The sequence below is a fragment of the Quercus robur genome, chromosome 6, assembly GCF_932294415.1.
Source record: "Quercus robur chromosome 6, dhQueRobu3.1, whole genome shotgun sequence".
Lineage (NCBI taxonomy): Eukaryota > Viridiplantae > Streptophyta > Magnoliopsida > Fagales > Fagaceae > Quercus > Quercus robur.
Genome location: NC_065539.1, coordinates 46723086 through 46743549, shown reverse-complemented (window position 1 = coordinate 46743549; position 20464 = coordinate 46723086). Strand labels below are relative to the sequence as shown.

Genomic DNA, 20464 nt, shown 5'->3' with positions numbered 1-20464 from the left:
CATGATAATAGCTTGACTTAGCCAATAAGAAAACAAAAAATGAGACAAAGAGAGTTGGCTGCACCACCTTCACATGTAGGATGCCCAAGGCTTAAGTTTGTTTTCATTTTTGTTCTTGCTTTAACTTGAATTTAGAGAGGGTTAAGAAAATGAAATTGGATTTCCAATTCTTTCTAGGATGGAATAAATTTAAGTAAACGGTCAAATCATGCAAAAACCTTTCTTTTATCAATACTCAAGACCTTCTACTTTGATAATCTGATTAAGTACTAATTATCCTAAAAATTTAAACTATTAAAAATTAGTGGATTTAATCATTTAATCTAAACATATACAATTCTCACGTTCATATAAACAAATGATTATAAGTTATATCTATACCATTAGTTGCAATTTGACCCTTTCTTAATTAATATGATATAAGAATTTCAAATCATGGCCGGTGGTTTAGATGTCATGTGACTCAATTTTTTGCAATAAACTTATGGAACACATTCAATTGCTTAACTATCCTTAAAAATCAAATTAAAAAAAAAATAAAATAAAATATGAGAAACTATAACGAAAAATACTAAGTCCATAAAACTTTCACAACAATTCTATTACTAGTTGTTACTAGCAGGTAAAAAAATAATTTCAATAGTGTATTCAATTAAAATCAATAACAGCTTACTACTTAAGATTTGTTATAAAAATATTATGTACGTAAATACGTCACACCTCTTATAAGTCTTTACTCTATAACCCAGCAACAACAATACCTTTTCTCTTTTAATTACACAATTTTTCTACTACTAGTCATTTTTTTTTTTTTTTTTTTTTTTGATGAAAACTACTAGTAGTATTTATGAGTTTGTAATAAACCAACCCAACATGAAAGTCCTACCTAACCTAACTTTTATTTTATGGCTTAAAAAAACCCAAATGCACCCGAGTTAGCTAAGTGACTCAGTTGGAACCCTCACGTGTATTTAAAGCTGAGATTTCCTTACAAGGAATTTGAGCTAGGGCAAACAACAATATAAGTTAAAAAAAAAAAAAAAAAGGTTTTCCAAATGATTATTTCCCCAATAAATAATTCATTAAAAAATCAAATCAAATCAATTTCCATCCCAATAATAATATCTTATTTATAACGACTTATTAATAAAGAAAAGTCTCAAAGTGGGTAGTTTGGTAATTCAAGAAAATAAAATCCAATTCAAAACAAGATCGTTATCGTGACGTGCTATGGGCGCGTGGGAAATTCTCCGAAAACAACTTCCCTGCTCCTATATTAGCTTCGTTGTAGCAAACAATACGATGTGACACTCACACCAAACAAAACGTCCTAGCATTTGTTCATTCCTAAACAATAAATGTACTTCGTACTTACACAAAATTTTTAACAATTATCACAAAATTAATGATATTTTGATGTATCGGGATTGGTAGGTAATAAAACTGGTAGATTAGAAAGTAATGTTCTTTGTTCCAATCAAACTAATTCGCAGAGAAAACAAAACAAAAACAAAAATTCAAACTTTTTACTACCTTATACTTAGAATATTAACATTAGGAAAACAAAAACAAAAAAAAAATTTACAATTTAGTACTAAATGGTCTATTTGGTATCATGTAATTTCTCGATAACCTATTTGTTAAGTATGAGACAAATCGGTTAATGTGTGAAAAAAAATTAGCTATTTAAAAAAGAAGTTTTGTTTCTATAAACAAACACTAAAGTGTCAAGATTAATGCAATATTATTTTCATATTATTATCGATATCACTTTTATTAAAACAATGTAAGGGACAATTTTATTTCTTAAGCTGATAAATTATGATCAAAAGTAACTGTTATATAAATCCACCACATGCAACTACTAGTTTTTATGTCCTTATGTTTTTATCATGCATATGACAATAATTATGGAAAATTTTATGTCATTTAATGCTTCAATAGTTCTAGTTAGGCAAAAGTATCGAAGAAATATTATATCCACAATATTTTAGCAACAAATCTTAAGTTGTGGGTTATTATTAGTTGTTACTAATAAGTCAAAAAATAATTTAAGTAATGTGTTTAAATTAGAACCAGTAACAATTTATCACTTTAAATTTATTTTAAAAGTGTTGTAGAAATATTGTAAACACTTCTTTTATTAAAATAACATGTTATGAATTAATATAATAAAGAATCTTGTTAACGGGTGCCCTTAAAGTATATTAATAAATTATTTTAGAAAAAAAAAATTTAATACCATTATTTTTTTTATTTTTTCATAAAAAATTATAAAATTATTTATTAAATCAAACTTTTCCCTATAATCAGAGTGAGGTGCACCGTGCACGTAAAAATGATGATGGGAATGTCAGTTTTCCCAAACGAGAAGAACAAATTCTTCAATTATTGTAATAACTACGAAATAATTTTTTTTTGTTAATTTTTTTTTTTTTTTTTTTTAACATGCATGGTCTTTTTTGGTTAGCAAAATTGAGTGTTAAAAAGGCAAGACGTGGCGCAATGCTATTGGAAGACGAGAAGAAGTACTCGTGTACCGGTTCCGAGTCGATTTGATCGCAGTGGAATCTGACAAGTGCCACGCGTCGTCTAATGCTGCAAATCAAAACCACGCTCCTACATCCGCGCGTGGACAGAATATCACTTTCGTACAGAGAGCCCACACCCCTCTCTCTCGCTCTCTCTCTCTCTCTCTCTCTAAAAACCAAAACTCGTATATTATTATTCTCTCTCTCGCTCTCTCTCTCTCTCATTCTCGTCTCGTTCGCTCTCTCTTTCTCTGAGTTTTTATTTTTTCTCTCTGAGAGAGACTTCTCGTATTTTTTTTGGCTTTCGCTTTAGGCTTTTTAAGAGCTAAGTCTTCTTTCAGATTCAGCTTTCGTGCTCATGAAAGCTTATTAAGCTCTCTCTCTCTCTCTTCTTAGCCTTAAGCCCAGGTACAACTCTCTCTCTCTCTCTATTCTATGTTTGTATTGTGTGTGTATGTGTATGTGTATTTTTTTGTGCGTATGTTTTACACTTTTACTTTCTCTCTCTACAAAAAAATAAAGTGTGTGTATGTGACTATGTTCACGTTTTGTTTTTATTTTCTATTTTTTTAATCTATGAGTTGCCAATCGAAGCAAAACCATGAACACCCATTTTCTCAGGTTTGCTTCTTCACGTGCGTTTCTGCTTCTTTGCTCTATGTTAATCCATGTAGCTATAGTAAAAATAAGTAATAAAAAATAATAATAATAAAGACTTCTGTGTGTGTGTTTTGCTGCTTCGCTTGTTGTACGGGTTTAATGTAGTTGAACTAAGTTCTGAGTTTGTAACTGTTTCTTGTTGTGTAAATAAGTCTTTTTTTTTTTTTTTTTGGTTTTGTTTATGGGAGGATCATATTGGAATTCTATTTGTGTTGTCTTGGTGCTTGTTGTACTTTTTTTCCTTTTGGGGTCTGTTTCTTTTCTTGCTGGTTTTGGAAGCTGTCAGTGTTGCTGTTTTTTTTTTTTGGTTAATATTATGCTGGGTTTAATAATTGAGATAAATGTGGTTACTGGGTTCTGATATTTTTGTGTAAAATTTTTATCTTTTGGATGTGGGGTTGCTTCAATTTTTGTTTTTGGTTGGAAAATGGATCTGGGGTTCATTATTTTTGTTCTGGGTTTGCGGCAATACAATCTGTTTGTAACTCGTCAGTGATATTTGAAGTTATTTGTTATTGTTTAGTTGGGGATGTATTTTCTGTTATGGAAGTTGGTATATAGTCTTTTGTTTTGTGGTGGAAGCAAAATTGTAATCTTGTATGTATTCTCATGAGTTATTGGAATTTGTATATCGCAGTTGAATTTCTAGAAATCTTTTGATTGGTTTTGAATTTATTTTCTATTGATTAAGATATTTGGCATCTTAATGTTTGTTCTGAACAGAAACTAACAATTTTGGTGATTATATAAGATGGAATAACAATATTAATATCTCAAACCAGGGTAGTCGAATCATTTTATATATTTTGTTTTTTTACTAGATTTTGGTTTCTTCACATTGTGGAGAACTGCTAATTATATTTGAGAGCAAAGGTTCAGAGACAAGCGTAGATCTTTAAATGTACCAGATAAGCTATGGCATTGTATTTTATTTCCTTTGAGGACTCATTTAAAGGTGCCAGCATTTTCATAGATTTGGTAAGACAATTTGTGCAATAAAAAAAAAAAACAAAAAAAGGATAGATATTTGTTGCAAGGTATCTTACATAGTTTGCTTTATCTCTATTGTTTGCTACTGATTTAGTATGGAAACATCATGAGGCCAAAAATGTGAGACTACCAGATGTGTTTATATTTTCTCTTGGGAAAAAGGTCTATGTAATTCTCGATTTCCTTGTGTGATTTCTAGTCTGTGGGGGTGGGGGAAGGAAGTTACATTCTTGCCTCATATTTTGTTTCTATAAACCAAATAACCTTATTGGTTTATTTAATTCTTTAGCAGATGGATTCAGTTCAAGTCATTGACCGTGGGGATTGCATTGAGGATGCATTTGATGAGCAATCGCTTTCTCCAGAAAGCTCTGTTGCATACGATGTCTTTGGAGAACCACAGGAATTTCCTCGAATGGGTGATGAATATCAGGTTGAAATTCCACTACTGATTTCAGGATCTGAGTATCTCTGGCTTACAAAGAACCCAGCTGAAAGACCCCATGATTTTCTAGTGGGATTGGCTGTACCTATGATGTGGATCAGTGATGAAGTTGAGTATATTAAAAATGAATCAAAGGAAGCATTTGGTGGTTCAACTGAAGTATTCAACAAAGACGAGTCTCGAGGAACTGAATGCATCAGAGAGACCCACATTTTTTTGGAAGGTGACAAGTTAGAACCTAAAGCTGAGCCTACAAACAGTACAGTAGACAATGGGATTAACTTGATGGAATCAACGAATGTGGCTAAGCAACATGAAATGAAGATAGAATTTCATGATATGGGTAGAGGCAAAGACTACCGTCCAGTTCCTGGATCCTTGGGTGACTTGTGGAGTGATACAGAAGAGGCCAGTTTCATCCTTGGTTTATATATTTTTGGGAAGAACCTTGCTCTGGTGAAGAGATTTATTGGGAGTAAAAAGATGGGAGATATACTGTCATTCTATTATGGGAAATTTTATAGGTCTGATAGATACCATAGATGGGCAGAATGCCGGAAACTAAGAAGCAGAAGATGTATATATGGACAACGAATTTTTACAGGATTAAGGCTACAGGAATTTTTATCTCGATTGCTTTCCCGTGTGTCAGAGGAATGCCAAAATACTTTAATGGAGGTATTTCTGAAGTTCTTATGGACGTTATTAAAAATTTTAAAATGCTAAGATTTCCAAATTACATGCCAAAATGCATAACAAGGTGAAAATGCTGAATTCGATTTAGAAGTATTCTTCTAATTGCATGGGCGCTAGTTGTCAGAATCTTATCACTGTTGCATTTTTTTAGCTTAAGATTGTTAAGCAACAAACAATAGTAATTAATGTTTCTTTAGGTGGTTAAAATTCTAAACTCCCGTATTGACACCTTTAGATTTTTGTTTTTTCTTTAGTTTTCTGGTTAGGTTCCTTTTGTACACACCTCTGCAGTTTCTTGCAGTTTTCAGAATTCTCACCATTATGTCCTAAGTACACTAAAGATATGTCACACTGTTTGTTTTATGGTAAATGTGATTGTATGAGAGTGTGAATCTATCAACTTGCATTTTTTATATTGAATATTCTTTCCAATCACCTGTATATAAACATGATTTTTGTTAATCAAATTGTGTCAATTTTATGCACAGAACTGGCTCTCTGGTAAAAATTTCTTAGTGTTTTAAGGATCACAATGTATGAATGTTTCACTAACTGGTTTTACAGATTAAAATTTTTAATGTTCACTTTGCTCAAACTTCAAGTTTCTGTGAAATCCTCTCTCAAGAATTCTTGCGAAACGGCCTCTCTTGATGAAGGCCATTTTAAATGCAGTACATACTATACCTGTCATTTGCTCTAACGAATTTCGTCTTTTTCTCCATTTATCTATCTCCGTAGTATTTTGTCATTTTTATAATAAACTTCAGTATTTTGTCATTTTTATAATAAACTTCAATCTATAACCACCCCACAAAATTTTTACATTTACATGTATACATAAACTTCAACTTGTTGGCAGGTTTCAAAGGCATTTGGAGAGGGAAGGATGTTACTAGAAGAATATGTATTCACTTTAAAGGCTTCAGTTGGGTTGAATGCTCTTGTCGAAGCAGTCGGAATTGGTAAAGGGAAGCAGGATCTCACAGGCAATATGGAGCCTTTGAAGTCCACTCAAGTTTTTCCTGTCCACCCAGAAATACCAGTTGGCAAGGCTTGCTCCACACTTACAACCTTGGAAATTGCCAACTTTCTTACAGGAGGCTTCCGGCTAAGCAAAACTCGATCAAATGACCTCTTCTGGGAAGCAGTTTGGCCCCGTTTGCTTGCAAGAGGATGGCACTCTGAGCAGCCCAATAGTAATGGTTGTGCCACTAGTTCCAAGCATTCTTTGGTCTTTCTTATCCCTGGTATTAAGAAGTTTTCAAGAAGGAAACTAGTGAAGGGTAACGACTACTTTGATTCTGTTAGTGATGTCCTGAGTAAAGTTGCTTTGGACCCAGGGCTTCTTGAGCTTGAAATTGGAGTAGATAATGACTATAGAAGCAAAGAAGAAAATGGCCGGACTGATGAAACAAAACTGGACAAAGAAGATTTCCCTGATCAGCAGCGCCACTGTTATCTCAAGCCACGAACTCCTAATCGCAGCACAGATGCCATGACGTTTACTGTTGTGGATACAAGTTTGGCTAATGGAAAAGCAACCAAGGTGAGAGAACTGAGAAGCTTGCCATCTGGAGTTATGAACACTTTGGCCTCTGGAAGTGATTCTGAAGAAGATGATGAGGATGATTCAGAGAAGCCAACAGATAAATCTGACTCTGCTGACACCTTGTACTCTGATAGAGATAAGCCCAGAGCCATGAATAAAAATTTTGACCCAGGAACCTCTTTTAACGGGACAGGTTTAGAAAATAATGCTTCCAATGAGGTGTTTCAGGTCAATGGCCATGATCATACTAATTTACCTGCTAATATCTCCTGTGACCAGAAGACCATTATGTGCAGTGACACACAGCCAAGGAAAGGTAAAAAGTGCCAATTGAGCCAGGGAATGGGACCAGACAAAAAAGATCATTTACCTCCTATTGCAAAACGACACCGGAAATTAAATGCTTTTGGTCGCTCAGAGACAAACCTCAGCAAACTCAACAACTTGGGAGGTGATCCATTAAACCCAGAGAAGGCCAGTGGTTTTGCAAAAAATCCTGATTTTAGTGAGAAAGTTGTTTCTAAAATGGATATGTCTCAGGAGAAGAAATTATCAGCCAGCTTGTCTAAAGGCAGCATAAGCATCAGTAGCGAAGGCATCCTAGGTGGTACCTGTTTTGCTGCTGAAGATCATCATGAAGGACCTCAACCCAGGACGTTGATTGACTTGAACTTACCTATTCCTCCAGATGTTGAGGCTGATGAGCCTTTCATGACAGAAACAAAAGAGAGAAAACATGATCAAATGAGCAATGAGCCAGATAATCCCAATGAGGTGAAACCCTCAGAATATGTGGCCAATTCTGAGCAGCAGCCTAACATAAATAACCGGAGACAGAGCACTAGGAGCCGACCACTGACCACTAAAGCACTGGAAGCTCTTGCTTTTGGATATCTAGACCCAAAGCAGAAGCGAAAGAGCAGAGATGCCTCATCACGAGAAACTTCAATGTTAAGACCTTCTCGACGTGCTCGTGGTAAAGTGAGAGCTACCGAGAATTTTGGTAATAGTATGGTGGATTTCAAAGTTGAGGAAATGGCAAATGGGATGTGTCAAAATAATAGTGACATGTTGACCAAGCTTCAAGTTTGACTCAAAGGGCAAAGATTCACAATGTCTTGGGTTTCTGAATTGTTAAGCTGCTGATGTCATGAGGGACAACATGAGAATGGACTTAACTGGCGTTTGTTGTTGTGCTTCTATGCTCTGAAGAATGCTTACCTCTCTCACCTGCAACCATGACCCTTCATTTCCTTCACTTATCTAACTGGTTCATCATTTGCAGCTTCAGTTACCTATTTCACAAATGAAATATGTTGCAAATTGACTTCCTAGACGTGGTTTTCATTAGACAAGTCTGCTCTGATCAGAGGTACTGAGAATCGGGAAAACAAAACTAGAGTAGAAGATACTTGTCAATTCAACATGTGATAGAATAGGGCTCCATTTCTTTACTTCAATTTGCAGTGGCTATGCTTAGTTATTAGTTGCTGCTCTAGTCTCCATTCTCATCCTAAATTACATGTCGCTGTTTCACTGCTAATTTCTGAGCAAGCTTCTGCATCTATGCAATACAGTAGTCCATAGTGGTCCAAGCTGATAAAACGAGTACAGGTGTTTTGTATCAACATTTGCTACGTCCAAATGAGTTATAATTTCTGTTGTGTCCTGTTGGTTAAAAAGTTAACTGCATGAAATGGGAAGAGAACTTGATTTATTGCAATTTCTTTGCCCAAAAATAGAGCACCGGGTTGTTCACTTGTTCCTGTTTTTCAAGCTGACTTCAACGGTGCATACAGCAATGTTACTTGCCAAAAAAGCTAGACATCAATTCAACTTGATTTAAGTTAAGCCTTTCAAAAATTACTACTCCAAACCCGCTGTGCAAATCCTTCTGCATGAGCACAATAATAGTTACTGTTAACTCATTTGCCAGAGCATCTTGTTACACTTTTAACCATAGTTATCAAAACTGTTGAATTATTAAGTGCAAAAATGGAAAAAAAAAATGTGGTTTTTTTCTTTTATCAAAATAACTTCACATTAAAAATCAGACAATTCTAATATGGTTTGATATTTTTAGAGAAAAAATAAATAGATCATAGGCTTTTAACGAATTATTCGGTTTATTTTCAAATTTGGTTTTTCAATATTAACTTACATATCCCTTTTCTGTTTTTTTTTTTTTTTTTTTTTTTTTTTAAGAAAAAACTGTTGATCATTAATTATCATAAAAGACACCATTTTGTTTTAAAACTAAGAATAAAATTTAAATTTGAAAGTCCCAAAATGGTACAAATTTGAAAGTTTAAGAACTTAAGGGACCAAATAATAGCAATTCAAAAGTTTAAAGTGTCAACTGCAAGTTTTGAAACTTAAGACATTAAACCTAAAGCATTATTTGGTGTTGTATAGTGGACTTGTATATATAAATTTTTTTTTTTTTTTTACATATTCTATTGTCAATATCAAAACATATGTTTTTCTAGTCATTCACAAATCATCTATTTTTCTCTCCCTCTAATAGCCACCTTATTATAATAACTACTTCTAACTTGTCTCGTACTTAATCTGTCTTTCTTTTGTCTCTCCCAAGTTTTGCCTACCTTAAAGATCAAATAAAAACAAGACAAAACGCTCATCTTGCAGCCCAATTGACACCCATCTCTTGTCCCACCGTGGTTTGGGTTCGGATTTAGATTCCACTAGCCCTTCCTCTCGCTCAACCCAAAAAAAAAAAAAAAAAGGATAATAATATATATATTAAAAAATTACATTAGTAACAAACTAACATGACCGAGATAAAATCGCCTGCGTGGAACTAAGGAGTCCATAAGACCAACCGAGTAAGAAGGAAAACATATACGTGGCCCACTATACAACAAGCCACGTGTCACTCCTTCCAGCTTAATAAAGAGAGTTGTACTTATAGAGGACACGCTACTGCATAACTCTCAGCTTCAGTCCTCCATGGCCTTCTTCTTCCTGTCTCAAAATCTCAAATCCTAGGGTTTTTTTCATTGATAATCAAAGAATTCCTCATACGAAAAGCTCTGTATGTTAAATCATAGCTAAAGAACCATTTTTCCGTGAGAAAGAAAAAATGGGTCAGGCATTTCGTCGAGCATCTGGCAGAATTAAAGCATCTTCGCCGAATATCGAGCCAATGGCGTCGTCAAAGCCGAAAACCGTCGTCGATCGCCAGCCACCGGTAGTGGGTCCCATTGACGTGTCGAAGATCTCGAGGGCCGTCGATATTGATGCTGGTCAGTGAGCTTCGAAAACTAGAGCTTTTATTCTCGTTTTTCATGAATTCGGATTTTTATTTTGAGCTTTGAGTTTGTCAGATTTGTGGTGGAATTTCAAGAGAAAGAAGTAGTATTTTTTGTTCATTTCTTTTCCTTTTGATAGAATAGTAGTGTTCTAAGTGATTAAATTTATCATTTTTTTTGTTATGGGCTTAAGCTTTTGGGACGGTTAGCGATTAATCATAGTTTATTTTCTTATCAACCAAACGAAGCGTTAGCAATGTAATTATCATTTGGTTATATAAATTTATGCATTTCTTCCAATGGGGTTTGTTATTTTTGTGCTATAATTGATTTTAGGGACTCTACTTAGCCAAGCATTGGGAACATTTTCTATAAAGAAGAGTCCAATGGACTCGCCTCTAGCTAGTAAAACCTACGAACAACTAACCCCACTTGCCAGAACTAGTTGCCCGGGCAATTTAGGGACATTCACCCCTAACGGGCTAAGCAGTTTGATGGATGTGTATCTATGTATTTATAATTTTATATTATACATGTATATAAGTAGGCGGGTGCCCTTAGGACATTTATTAATATACCATTTTAGGAAAGTTTTGATTACTGACAAAAATGTCAATTACTTTTTTCTTTTCCCATAAAAAAGTTTCTAAAAATATTTCTTAAACCAATGCTCTAAAGGAATCCATTAACTTTTCCTATAGGTATATAGGAACAACAATAAAAAAATAAAATATTGTTTGTAAGTTAAACACGTACCCTGGTTCCTTTGGGACTTGAACCCACAACCTTAGCCTCCATCCCATTATTAAGGAGAAAGAAGTGACATTTGAGGCAGGACGCTCACGCACTCACACACACACATGTATAGTAATCGAGGATGAAGAATGATTACATTTAACATTTGTGCACACACATTCTGTTTCATTTTTAAGTAGCTTCTTAAAGAATTAATAGTTACTGTTGTATTGCTTCATTGTTTTGGAGATGTGAATCTTTATGCGTCATGTTAAATCGCGTTAGAAATTTACAATAAAATATCCAGATAAGTGCTTTGAAATTGATCTGTTAGTGCAGTCATTCCCCCCCCCCCCCCCCCCCCCACCCCCTCCCAATCCCATATGCGCTTGTGTGATTATATATATGCGTGCATGTGTCTTGACTTATAGTATATGATTATTAGGATTGTGTACTGAATTCATTTTATGCAGATTGATGGTTTCATTTCTGCTTTCTTTTAGATGGTAACCCAAAAATCAATCCTGACAATGTCCTTGAAGTACGAGATCCAAAATATGATGCCATGCTTAGTCAAATGACTGGTAGAATTAGATCAAAGCCTGGAGGGAAACTTGAGATGGGTGAGGTGAGTTAATGCAAGGTGCTTGTCTTTGTGAAACTTCTTTTTTTAAGAACTATTTGAAGACTTATATTTGTCCAAAACTATTGTCTGATTTTGCTTTCAAATATAGGATTTACCAATCTGAAAAAATCTACACCACCCCCCCCCCCCCCCCCAAAAAAAAAGGGTTCATGTAATGAATTAGGTGGTGCAATTTGATGCTGCTTAATTGCATTGAATATTGAGAAAAAGGTTTGTGCACTTTGAGGATATTGTATAGATATTGATGCTTGACTATTTTCTTAATGCACATTGTCTTTGATAAAAGTCTTTTAATTTCATGCACACAGAAAATTGCTTACCTGTGATTTATAATGGCTTTGTTCCATTTGACTGGATCATCATATGCCTACTTGAACGAGGCAACATATTACTATTACAGTATATGTATATTTGGTGCTGTGTAATTTTTGTCCACTTTGATCCAACTCATTGGATTGTGTGTGAGGGCCTATTGAATGCCTCACGGTCATTGATAAATGCTTGGGGTAGTTAATTTGTATACTAATATTACAGGCAGCTGTGGGAGAAAGGTATGATAGGCCCATGCCGAAACTGCGAAATACAAAACCTGATTCTGGCTATGAGGAAACGCCTGCCCCTCCAGGAACTCTGAATGTAGCACAACTTCGCCAAATTATTTTCCTGCACCAAGGCAAGGCTGCTGACCATGAGGGACCTATGGATATCCAACAGATTGCTGAAAAATTCCGAGTTGATGTTGTGCAGGTTCAAAGGATTGTGCAGTTCCTATCCATGCCTCCAGAGGACAGCAGTAAATCAGAAAACAGTGTATGAAGATCAGTAGTTTTCACTTTATCTTACAAACTAACAATTTTTTTGTTGAATAAGGGATGATTCTAATAGGGATTTGAAGGTTTCATGAAGTTTTTTTAACCTGAAATCCTGATTATATAGAGCATGAATCAGAAACTTCCAGCTATCAGTTTCTATTTGATCTCTAAGAAATTTTGTATGATTTTCACGTGTATGTGTGGTGAAGGACACCATAATTTCTTGAACCTTGTTGGGACATCTGATGTTAGCCCAAAAAATGAGAATTTGTTGTTTGGATTCACAATTGGGGAACCCTTTCCAGTTGCATGAGATTATTGAACAACATATACGATACTTATTCTACGATTATTGATTAGAAGCATTCTTTATATTCTCCATCTCTATCTGTGAGTGTAACCGGGTGCACTCAATTGCAATAAATTTTCTTAACTTCCTTTCATTGTGAGAGGAGCATTGTGTTATGTCGTGCAATTGAGTCATTGAATTCGGATAGATTTGGACATGTTATGCTGCTTATGCACATTACAGGCAAATTCAACAAGATAGTGTTAAAGCCATAGAATTTGCCAGAAATGGAGCAACCTGAAACAAGGCCATAGGCTACGTGACCTTATAACATGCAAAACATGTATATAGGATCAATTAATTCTTGATGTCATTTTTTTGTTATACACCATTTAATAATGTTTTATTTGACTAATATTTAGAAAATCCCATAGTAAGATTGCAGATTCCCTTTATTCTAAATGTATATATCAAATTTCATTTTAAATTCTAAATGTGCTGATCAAATTTCATTTTAAGTGAATGCAATTTACCATCCAATCTATAAATTCATGTTCTACATATTACTTTATAATACCAGATATATATATATATATATATAATATAGACATTTTATAAATGACATCTCTATTGATTTTTTACCATCTTTTGATAGTTTGCTAGGATGAAGGATATAAGTACACAATGTGATCATACAATGGATTTGTCAAAAAACACATCTCATAAATTACTAAGGGTTTTTTTTTTTTTTTTTTTTTTTTAAATTTTTTTTTAAGTGTAAATTACTAATTAGTATTTTTTTTTAATAAGTGTAAATTTCTAATTAATCTAAACTTGAATCTTATTCCATACGCACCAGGCGTAAGTCTTTTATCAATTCTAGATTTATTTTAATTACCACTTAATTCAAAGTAATCAAGTTTCAACTTAATCGTGTCATTACCAAAAGTAATAATGTGCATGTCATTCTATAACAATAAACAATTGATGAAAAGATAAATGTGATTTCTTCATGAGTATTGTAGGGATAAGAGCCCAAAATCGTATATTGGGCCTTGGCCAAGAACGTTAATTAGTCCGAGGACGAATAAACGGTAGTGAGAGTATTAAGTTCAGAGTCTCCTAAGTAACATGCAAGTGGAAAGGTTGGAAAAGGTGGTTCGAGAAGGAATATCTCCTCGGATAAGTCAGGCACAGATCAAATGCATATCCTATCACTCAAAGTTACCTTCCAGGAAACTCCTTTACTAGGGGCGTGCGTTACGAACATATTGGAAGAATGGGAGCTAGGAAATATCTAAGATAAAGCTGCTGCCACCGCATTGAATGCATTGCAGCTAACTTTTTGGCCGCATTTATGTGGAGAAGACCCCTGAACAATGCTGCATTAGCTATCCCAACTCAGAGCGCCAGAAAGGATGTCCAATGGGACAAACACTCAAGTAGTGGCTTAGATGATCAACAAGTGTAGCATCAAGATTATCAAAGGGGAACTATATAATGTAAAAGACCCTCCATAAAGAAAGGATCGGAAATTTGTAAAATGGAGCACTGTAACAGCTTAAACTAGATCTGTAATCTTTTTCAATCAATATAGACTGGAACAGATCTCCTCGGATTGGGCCAAGGACAAATGTACTTAGAGAGCTTCATTCCATCCTTTATCTTTTGAAATCCATCCTAACTGTTAAGTCATTCATTAGAGTCTAGTTCTCAAACCCACTCTCTACAAATTCATTGTACTGGGCCTATTGGGATTGGATCCAATCACACTTTGGGCCAAGGATCAAATTCAGTCCTTACAATTGGCGCCGTCTGTGGGGAGAACTTGTGTGATAGTGAGTGCAACGGTCAACTATGGTAGGATCAGGTCCCCATCAGCAATACTCCATGGGGTCCTAACGACAAGATGATTTCCTTAATCTTGAACGTATGAGAGATCGAGAGGGCAGCGTGCATACTACGCATACAAGCAGAAGCCATTCTCGACTTGGAAGTCACGTCTCTCAAGAGCAACATAACAGAGCCATGCAATTGGAGATTGACCAGTTAAAGAAGAAGTTGCACCATGCCAAGTGAGAACGAACCCCCTCCAACTCTAACATTTCCTCTGAGGGTGAAGAAAATGCTAGTTATAGGCGAAGGTCAAGAACTCCACCAATCACAAACGTAGATACAAGAGTTCGCCCCGCAGAAGCTTGGGAAATGATGCTATGAGCAAAGCATTGAACCAGATTTCCAAGTTGCCTTTTTACGCGCAAGATTGAAAGGGTAATACTTCCTCAGTGGTTCCATCAGCCAACGTTCACCATTTACAATGGTCGAATAGACCCTACGGAGCATGTGAGCCACTTCAATCAGAAAATGGCTGTCCATTCCAAAAACGAAGCCTTGATGTGCAAGGTATTCCCATCCAAACTAGGACCCGTGGCGATAAGATGGTTCGACGGCCTAAGGGCAAATTCCATAGATTCCTTCAAGAAGCTCACCCAGGCATTTGGCTCTCGTTTTATTACGTGTAACAGAGTTCTTCGGCCCTTGGATTCCCTATTGTCCTTATCATGTAAGAAGGGGAGACCCTGAAGACATACTTGGACAAATACTGGGAGATGTTCAATAAAATAGATGGTGACTTTGATGACGTAGCCATCAGTAATTTCAAAGTTGGCCTTTTAGCTAAGCACGGTTTAAGGAAATCTCTGACTAGTAAACCGGTCACCAACATGCACCAACTCATGGACCGAATTGATAAATATAAGAGGGTCGAGGAAAACCAATAGCAGGGGAAAGGAAAGGCTAAGGTTATCCTTCAGGAGAGGAGGGATTTCAGGTCGGACCGATATAACAACAATCGACCTCGGAGGGACTTCGCTGGGCAGTTAGGATCTGACAATACTCAGGCGGTTAACGTGGTGTTTCGAGAACTGGTGCAGCAAGTTCTGGAGAAGATTAAGAATGGGTCATTCTTCAAACAGCCAAATAAGATGGCAGAAAACCCCGCGAGGCGCAATCAAAACCTTTATTGCCAATATCACCAAGACTAGGGACATACTACAAAAGACTGCAGAAAATTGTGGGACCATTTGGACTAGCCGGTCTAAGAGGGAAAGTGGAAGTAGCTTTTGCATCATTCCAGTGGTCAGGGGAGCCAGACAGGTTCGGAATCCCGGAGAGATGCTTCTTCAAGACCTCTTTTAGGCACAATAAATGTCATCTTCGCCGCTCTAGGGAGGACCGAGTCCTGTCCCTCCAGAATAATGTCAGTCGCTCGGCTGTCAGTCGAGGACTCAAATTCTAGGCCAAAGAGCGCTAAAGTGAGCATCCAACCGATGTTAAGCTTTTCGGATGAAGATAAGGTTGGAACCATATAACCCCAAGATGATGCTTTGGTGATCACGTTAAGAATTGGGGGGTATGACGTGAAGAGAGAGGTAGTTCATGTTCACCAAGTTAAGGTAGGGCCTAGCTGGATGAACCCCATAGTACTATTCTTGAAGGAGGATATCCTGCCTGAGGAGAAATCAAAAGCTAACAAAGTACATAGAAAGGCTCCTTGGTTCTGGCTATCCGAGGATTAGAAATTGTACAAGCGTTCCTTTTCCGAGCCATACCTACTATGCATACATCCCGAGGCATCAGAACTACTCCTTGAGGAGTCACATGAAAGGATTTGTGGAAGCCACACTGAAGGCAGATCTTTATCCCACCGAACCATCACTCAGGGCTATTGGTGGCCAAACATGCAAAAGGAAGCACAAGAATATGTGAAGAAGTGTGATCAATATCAAAGATTTGCACCAAACGTGCACCAACCAGGAAGAGTCCTTAATCCCTTATCTAGCCCTTGGCCTTTTGCTTAATGGGGCTTAGACATTGTCGACCCTTTCCTCAAGGCAGCAGGGAACAAGAGGTATTTGCTGGTCGACATGGACTACTTCACTAAGCGGGTTGAAGCTAAGCCCTTGGCAAACATCATGGATGTGGATTTGGAAAAACATTGTCACATGGTTCGGGCTCCCTCGTACCCTCATCTCGGACAATGGCCTTCAATTCGATAGCAAATCTTTCAGAAGATACTGTTGTGACCTGGGAATTACGAATAGATATTCTACCCCAGCTTATCCCCAAGGGAATGGACAAGTTAAGGCTGTGAACAAGGTCATAGTGAATGGACTCAAAAAGAGTTGTCGGATGTCCTTTGGACATACCAAACCACACCTCGCAGATCAACAGGGGAGACTCCCTTTTCAATGACTTATGGGACCGAAGTGGTTATTCCTTTAGAGACTGGCTTCCCAACTCTGAGGACAAGTTCTTTCAATTTGAGCAATAACAGTGGATTGCTGGAAAAAAGCTTAGATTTTATTGAAGAGAGAAGAGAAAATGCAATGGTCCAATTGGCATATTACCAACACAAGCTCAAACAAGGTTATGATGCAAATGTGAAGTTGAGACCGTTAGCACCTGGTGTCTTGGTGTTGAGAAAGGTTCTAGGTATTACAAAGAACCCATCTTGGGGAAAGCTGGGGCCCAACTGAGAGGGGCCATATCGCATCACCTCAGTGGCTGGTATAGAAGCATATTTCCTCGAAGACCTAGATGAACATGTAATACCACGCCCTTGGAATGTAAACAACCTGAAAATGTACTATTATTAATGAAAATTCCCTTTGTCATGTGCTCATTTATTGTGTAAATACATCATACTTCCCATTATTATCTTTATAAGTGTTAAACAGAACCTTAATCATGTCTGATTTCTTGGACCACATACTTTGGTAAAATTAACACTCAATGGCATCTTTATAAGTGTTAAATAGAACCTTAGTCATGTCTGGTTCCTCGGACCACATACTTTGGTAAAATTAACACTCAATGACATCTTTATAAGTGTTAAACAGAACCTTAGTCATGCCTGGTTCCTCAGACCACATGCTTTGGGGAAATTAACACTCTATGACATCTTTCTAAGTGATTAAACAGAACCTTAGTCATGCCTGGTTCCTCGGACCACATACTTTGGTAAAATTAACACTCAATGGCATTTTTATAAGTGTTAAACAGAACTTTAGTCATGTCTGGTTGCTCGGACCACATACTTGAGTAAAATTAACACTCAATGGCATCTTTATAAATGTTAAACAAAACCTTAGTCATGCCTGGTTCATCGGACCACATGTTTTGGGGAAATTAACACTCTATGACATCTTTCTAAGTGATTAAACAAAACCTTAGTCATGTTTGGTTCCTCGAACCACATACTTTGGTAAAATTAACACTTAATGGCATCTTTATAAGTGTTAAACAGATCCTTAGTCATGTTTGGTTCCTCGGACCACATGCTTTGGGGAAATTAACACTCTATGACATCTTTCTAAGTGATTAAACAGAACCTTAGACATGCCTGACTCCTTGGACCACATGCTTTGAGGAAATTAACACTCAATGACATCTTTCTAAATGATTAAACAGAACCCTATTATGATTGATCCCCCGGATCACATACTTGGGAAAAATTAACACTGTGATATCTATTGGTCTTCTACTAAGTGTCAAAACAGATCTAGGGTTATACCCAACTCCTCGGATAGATGGCTTTAAATAAGTTGAAGTCCTCATTTATTTATCTAAGTGATGAGCAGGATGAAGGTTGTCTGCCCCTTTTATTTTTTACGAAATATATATTTATCTTCATTAGATTCAGCCTTCATTGCAGAAGGTTCAATTCGCAATACTAATATGTGATAGACCTCTTTATTGTTGGTACTTGATCAAATTACTTAGATTATTAGCACTGTGTTATTGTTAGTTTTCATTGAGGACGGAGTAGCAGCAGTTCAATGCCATTTGCAATAGTAATAAGCTTCAAAGCATATAAAGTAAAGGTGCAAGAGATAAAAAGAAAAGCATTTTCATTAAACAGAGGGAGTACATTATATACAGTGACAGAATACCATTAAAAAAAAACTACAAGAAAATCCTAAGTGCTAAGCCTTGGCCTTTGGAGGAGGAGGGCCTTCATTCTGGCTCGGCTTAGAGATAGAAGCGTCCTTAGCCTTAGGATCAGCTTCTTTAGTCTTGGCCTATGCTTCCTTTACCTTAGCTGTAGTTTCCTTGACTTGGCAGCGTCTTTGGCTTCGGCAGCGTCTTTGGCTTCTAAGGGGGGCTTGGTCCCCTTACCCTTGCCTTTGTCTTTGGCCCCTTCAGCCCATTGGCCCTAATCACCAGCTTGGCCGAGTCCTTTCAAAGCCTCAGGGAGGGGGAGAGCAACTTGGGCAGTCAAGGGCTGCTCTGAAGTCTCTGGAGCAAGGGTAGAGGAAGAAGGGATGGCACCTGGAATTTCACGAATATTTGGGTGATAATATATGCTCCTATGCTGCCTCCACGCCGAGTCTGCAGGGACTCCTGCAACGTTGAAGGCCTCATCCCATGTTGCGTTGTAGTAATCCCTGCATACCTCAACTAGCTCCTCAGCCAACCTGACCTGAGTCTCCTCTACGCCAAGGAGATAGGACGCCTGCTTTTTAGCCTCCGCTGCCTCCTTGGCCAACTGAGCCGCCTCCTTGGCCTTCTGAAGATCTGCCCTCAGCTCCAACACAAGTTGCCTTGAAGTGGCCAGCTCTATCTCGGTCTAATAAAGCAACTTGCGCTGGTCCTCAGCTTGAGTTTGGGCACTCAAAGTCCTGCCTCAGCACTCCTTCTGTCCCTCTGCTCGACAGTTAGCTTCGAGAGCAGCTCCTTATTCTCCTCCTTTGCAGCCCCCAAGGCCTTTTCAGTCTTGAGGCGGAGGTGGACCTTGTTCTTGACATCATTTCGGGCCTCTTTGACCTATTCCTCGGCCATAAAGACCTCCTAGATGATCTGCACACAAAAAAATATAGCAACCCCATTAAAAAAAAAAAACCAACCTTACTAGTACTTTATAAATAAAAAAAGTATGTGGCTGTGAACTTACTATAGTAAGGTCCCTTTTTAAGGACATGAAGAGGTCTTGCTGCTTTAGCTTCCTCACAACGTCCATATCCTTGGGTAAAAGAAATTGCTGCTCCAAGGCCTCAACTATGTATGCAGAATGACCTTTTTGGAACTCCCTAACAGAGGCATTCCAAGGGATGGCAGCCCCATCCACCTCCAGCCGAGGAGACCAGGTACGTTGCTGAGTGCGCACCTCGACCAAAGTTTGCTCCTCCCGGCTGTCCACAGAAGTGGACCTCTTGTCCCTAGGGTCTTTGGCCACTTTCTATCGTTTGGTACCCTTCTGAGGGGCCACCTCCCCTTCCTCAAGCTCCTGCACTGGTCTTTTCTTCTTTAGATTTGAAATGGCGTGCAATCCGAGGTCGGTAGGAGGTGGAGGGGGAGGAGGGGGAAGATTGGGAGGAACTTGGGACTTGGGGGCTTCTTTTGAAGTTGACCCCTTGTTCCTTGCGGCCATGAGATCTCTTAGGCCATTGTTCCCCCGGTTCAATGCCATCTCGTATTCCTCTTCTTCGGAGGTGTTGTTTGGACGGGCAATCATAAGAATCGGGGCGTGAACACCTAAGTATCTATCAGTCTCGTCCTCGGCGTTCGAGATGTGAACTACTTAAGCCCTTGGAGTCTCCTCTTCTTCAAAGTGAAATTTGTCTATCTCCTCCTTGAGTGATAGGCATGAAGAGGCAATCTCCTCCTCTGGTGGTGCTGCTGCTTCAGGCAAAACCCGTTGAAGTGGCAATACGACTGGTGGAAGGTCTTCTTGAGCTAGGAAGTTTGGGCGTGACACGTCAATCCAAGCCAACTGCGGATCACCTACTCTTATGGCGTGGCCTATTTTTTGATATATCATCGAGATGGGCTCGAAGT

General features: G+C 37.5%; 2 protein-coding genes across 5 annotated transcripts; both read left to right on the top strand.

Moving 5' to 3' along the window:
• The first annotated feature begins 2744 nt into the window (after window positions 1–2744).
• On the top strand, window positions 2745–8594 carry LOC126689083 (uncharacterized). 4 transcript variants are annotated; one of them, XM_050384118.1, is made up of 3 exons: window positions 2745–2939; window positions 4474–5304; window positions 6182–8594. In XM_050384118.1, exons 2-3 carry the CDS (start codon window positions 4474–4476, stop codon window positions 7961–7963), a joined length of 2613 nt encoding a protein of 870 aa, XP_050240075.1. In that variant the 5' UTR covers window positions 2745–2939; the 3' UTR covers window positions 7964–8594. The 4 variants fall into 4 exon arrangements, with proteins under 4 accessions (XP_050240075.1, XP_050240074.1, XP_050240072.1 ...); XM_050384117.1 differs by having other exon boundaries at window positions 4471–5304; XM_050384115.1 differs by lacking the exon at window positions 2745–2939 and adding an exon at window positions 3021–3152 and having other exon boundaries at window positions 4471–5304.
• Window positions 8595–9793: 1199 nt separating this feature from the next.
• On the top strand, window positions 9794–12682 carry LOC126689082 (uncharacterized). Its single transcript, XM_050384114.1, has 3 exons — window positions 9794–10137; window positions 11382–11506; window positions 12059–12682. The coding sequence occupies exons 1-3, from the start codon at window positions 9975–9977 to the stop codon at window positions 12338–12340; spliced, it is 570 nt and encodes a 189-aa protein (XP_050240071.1). The 5' UTR covers window positions 9794–9974; the 3' UTR covers window positions 12341–12682.
• Window positions 12683–20464: the final 7782 nt, after the last annotated feature.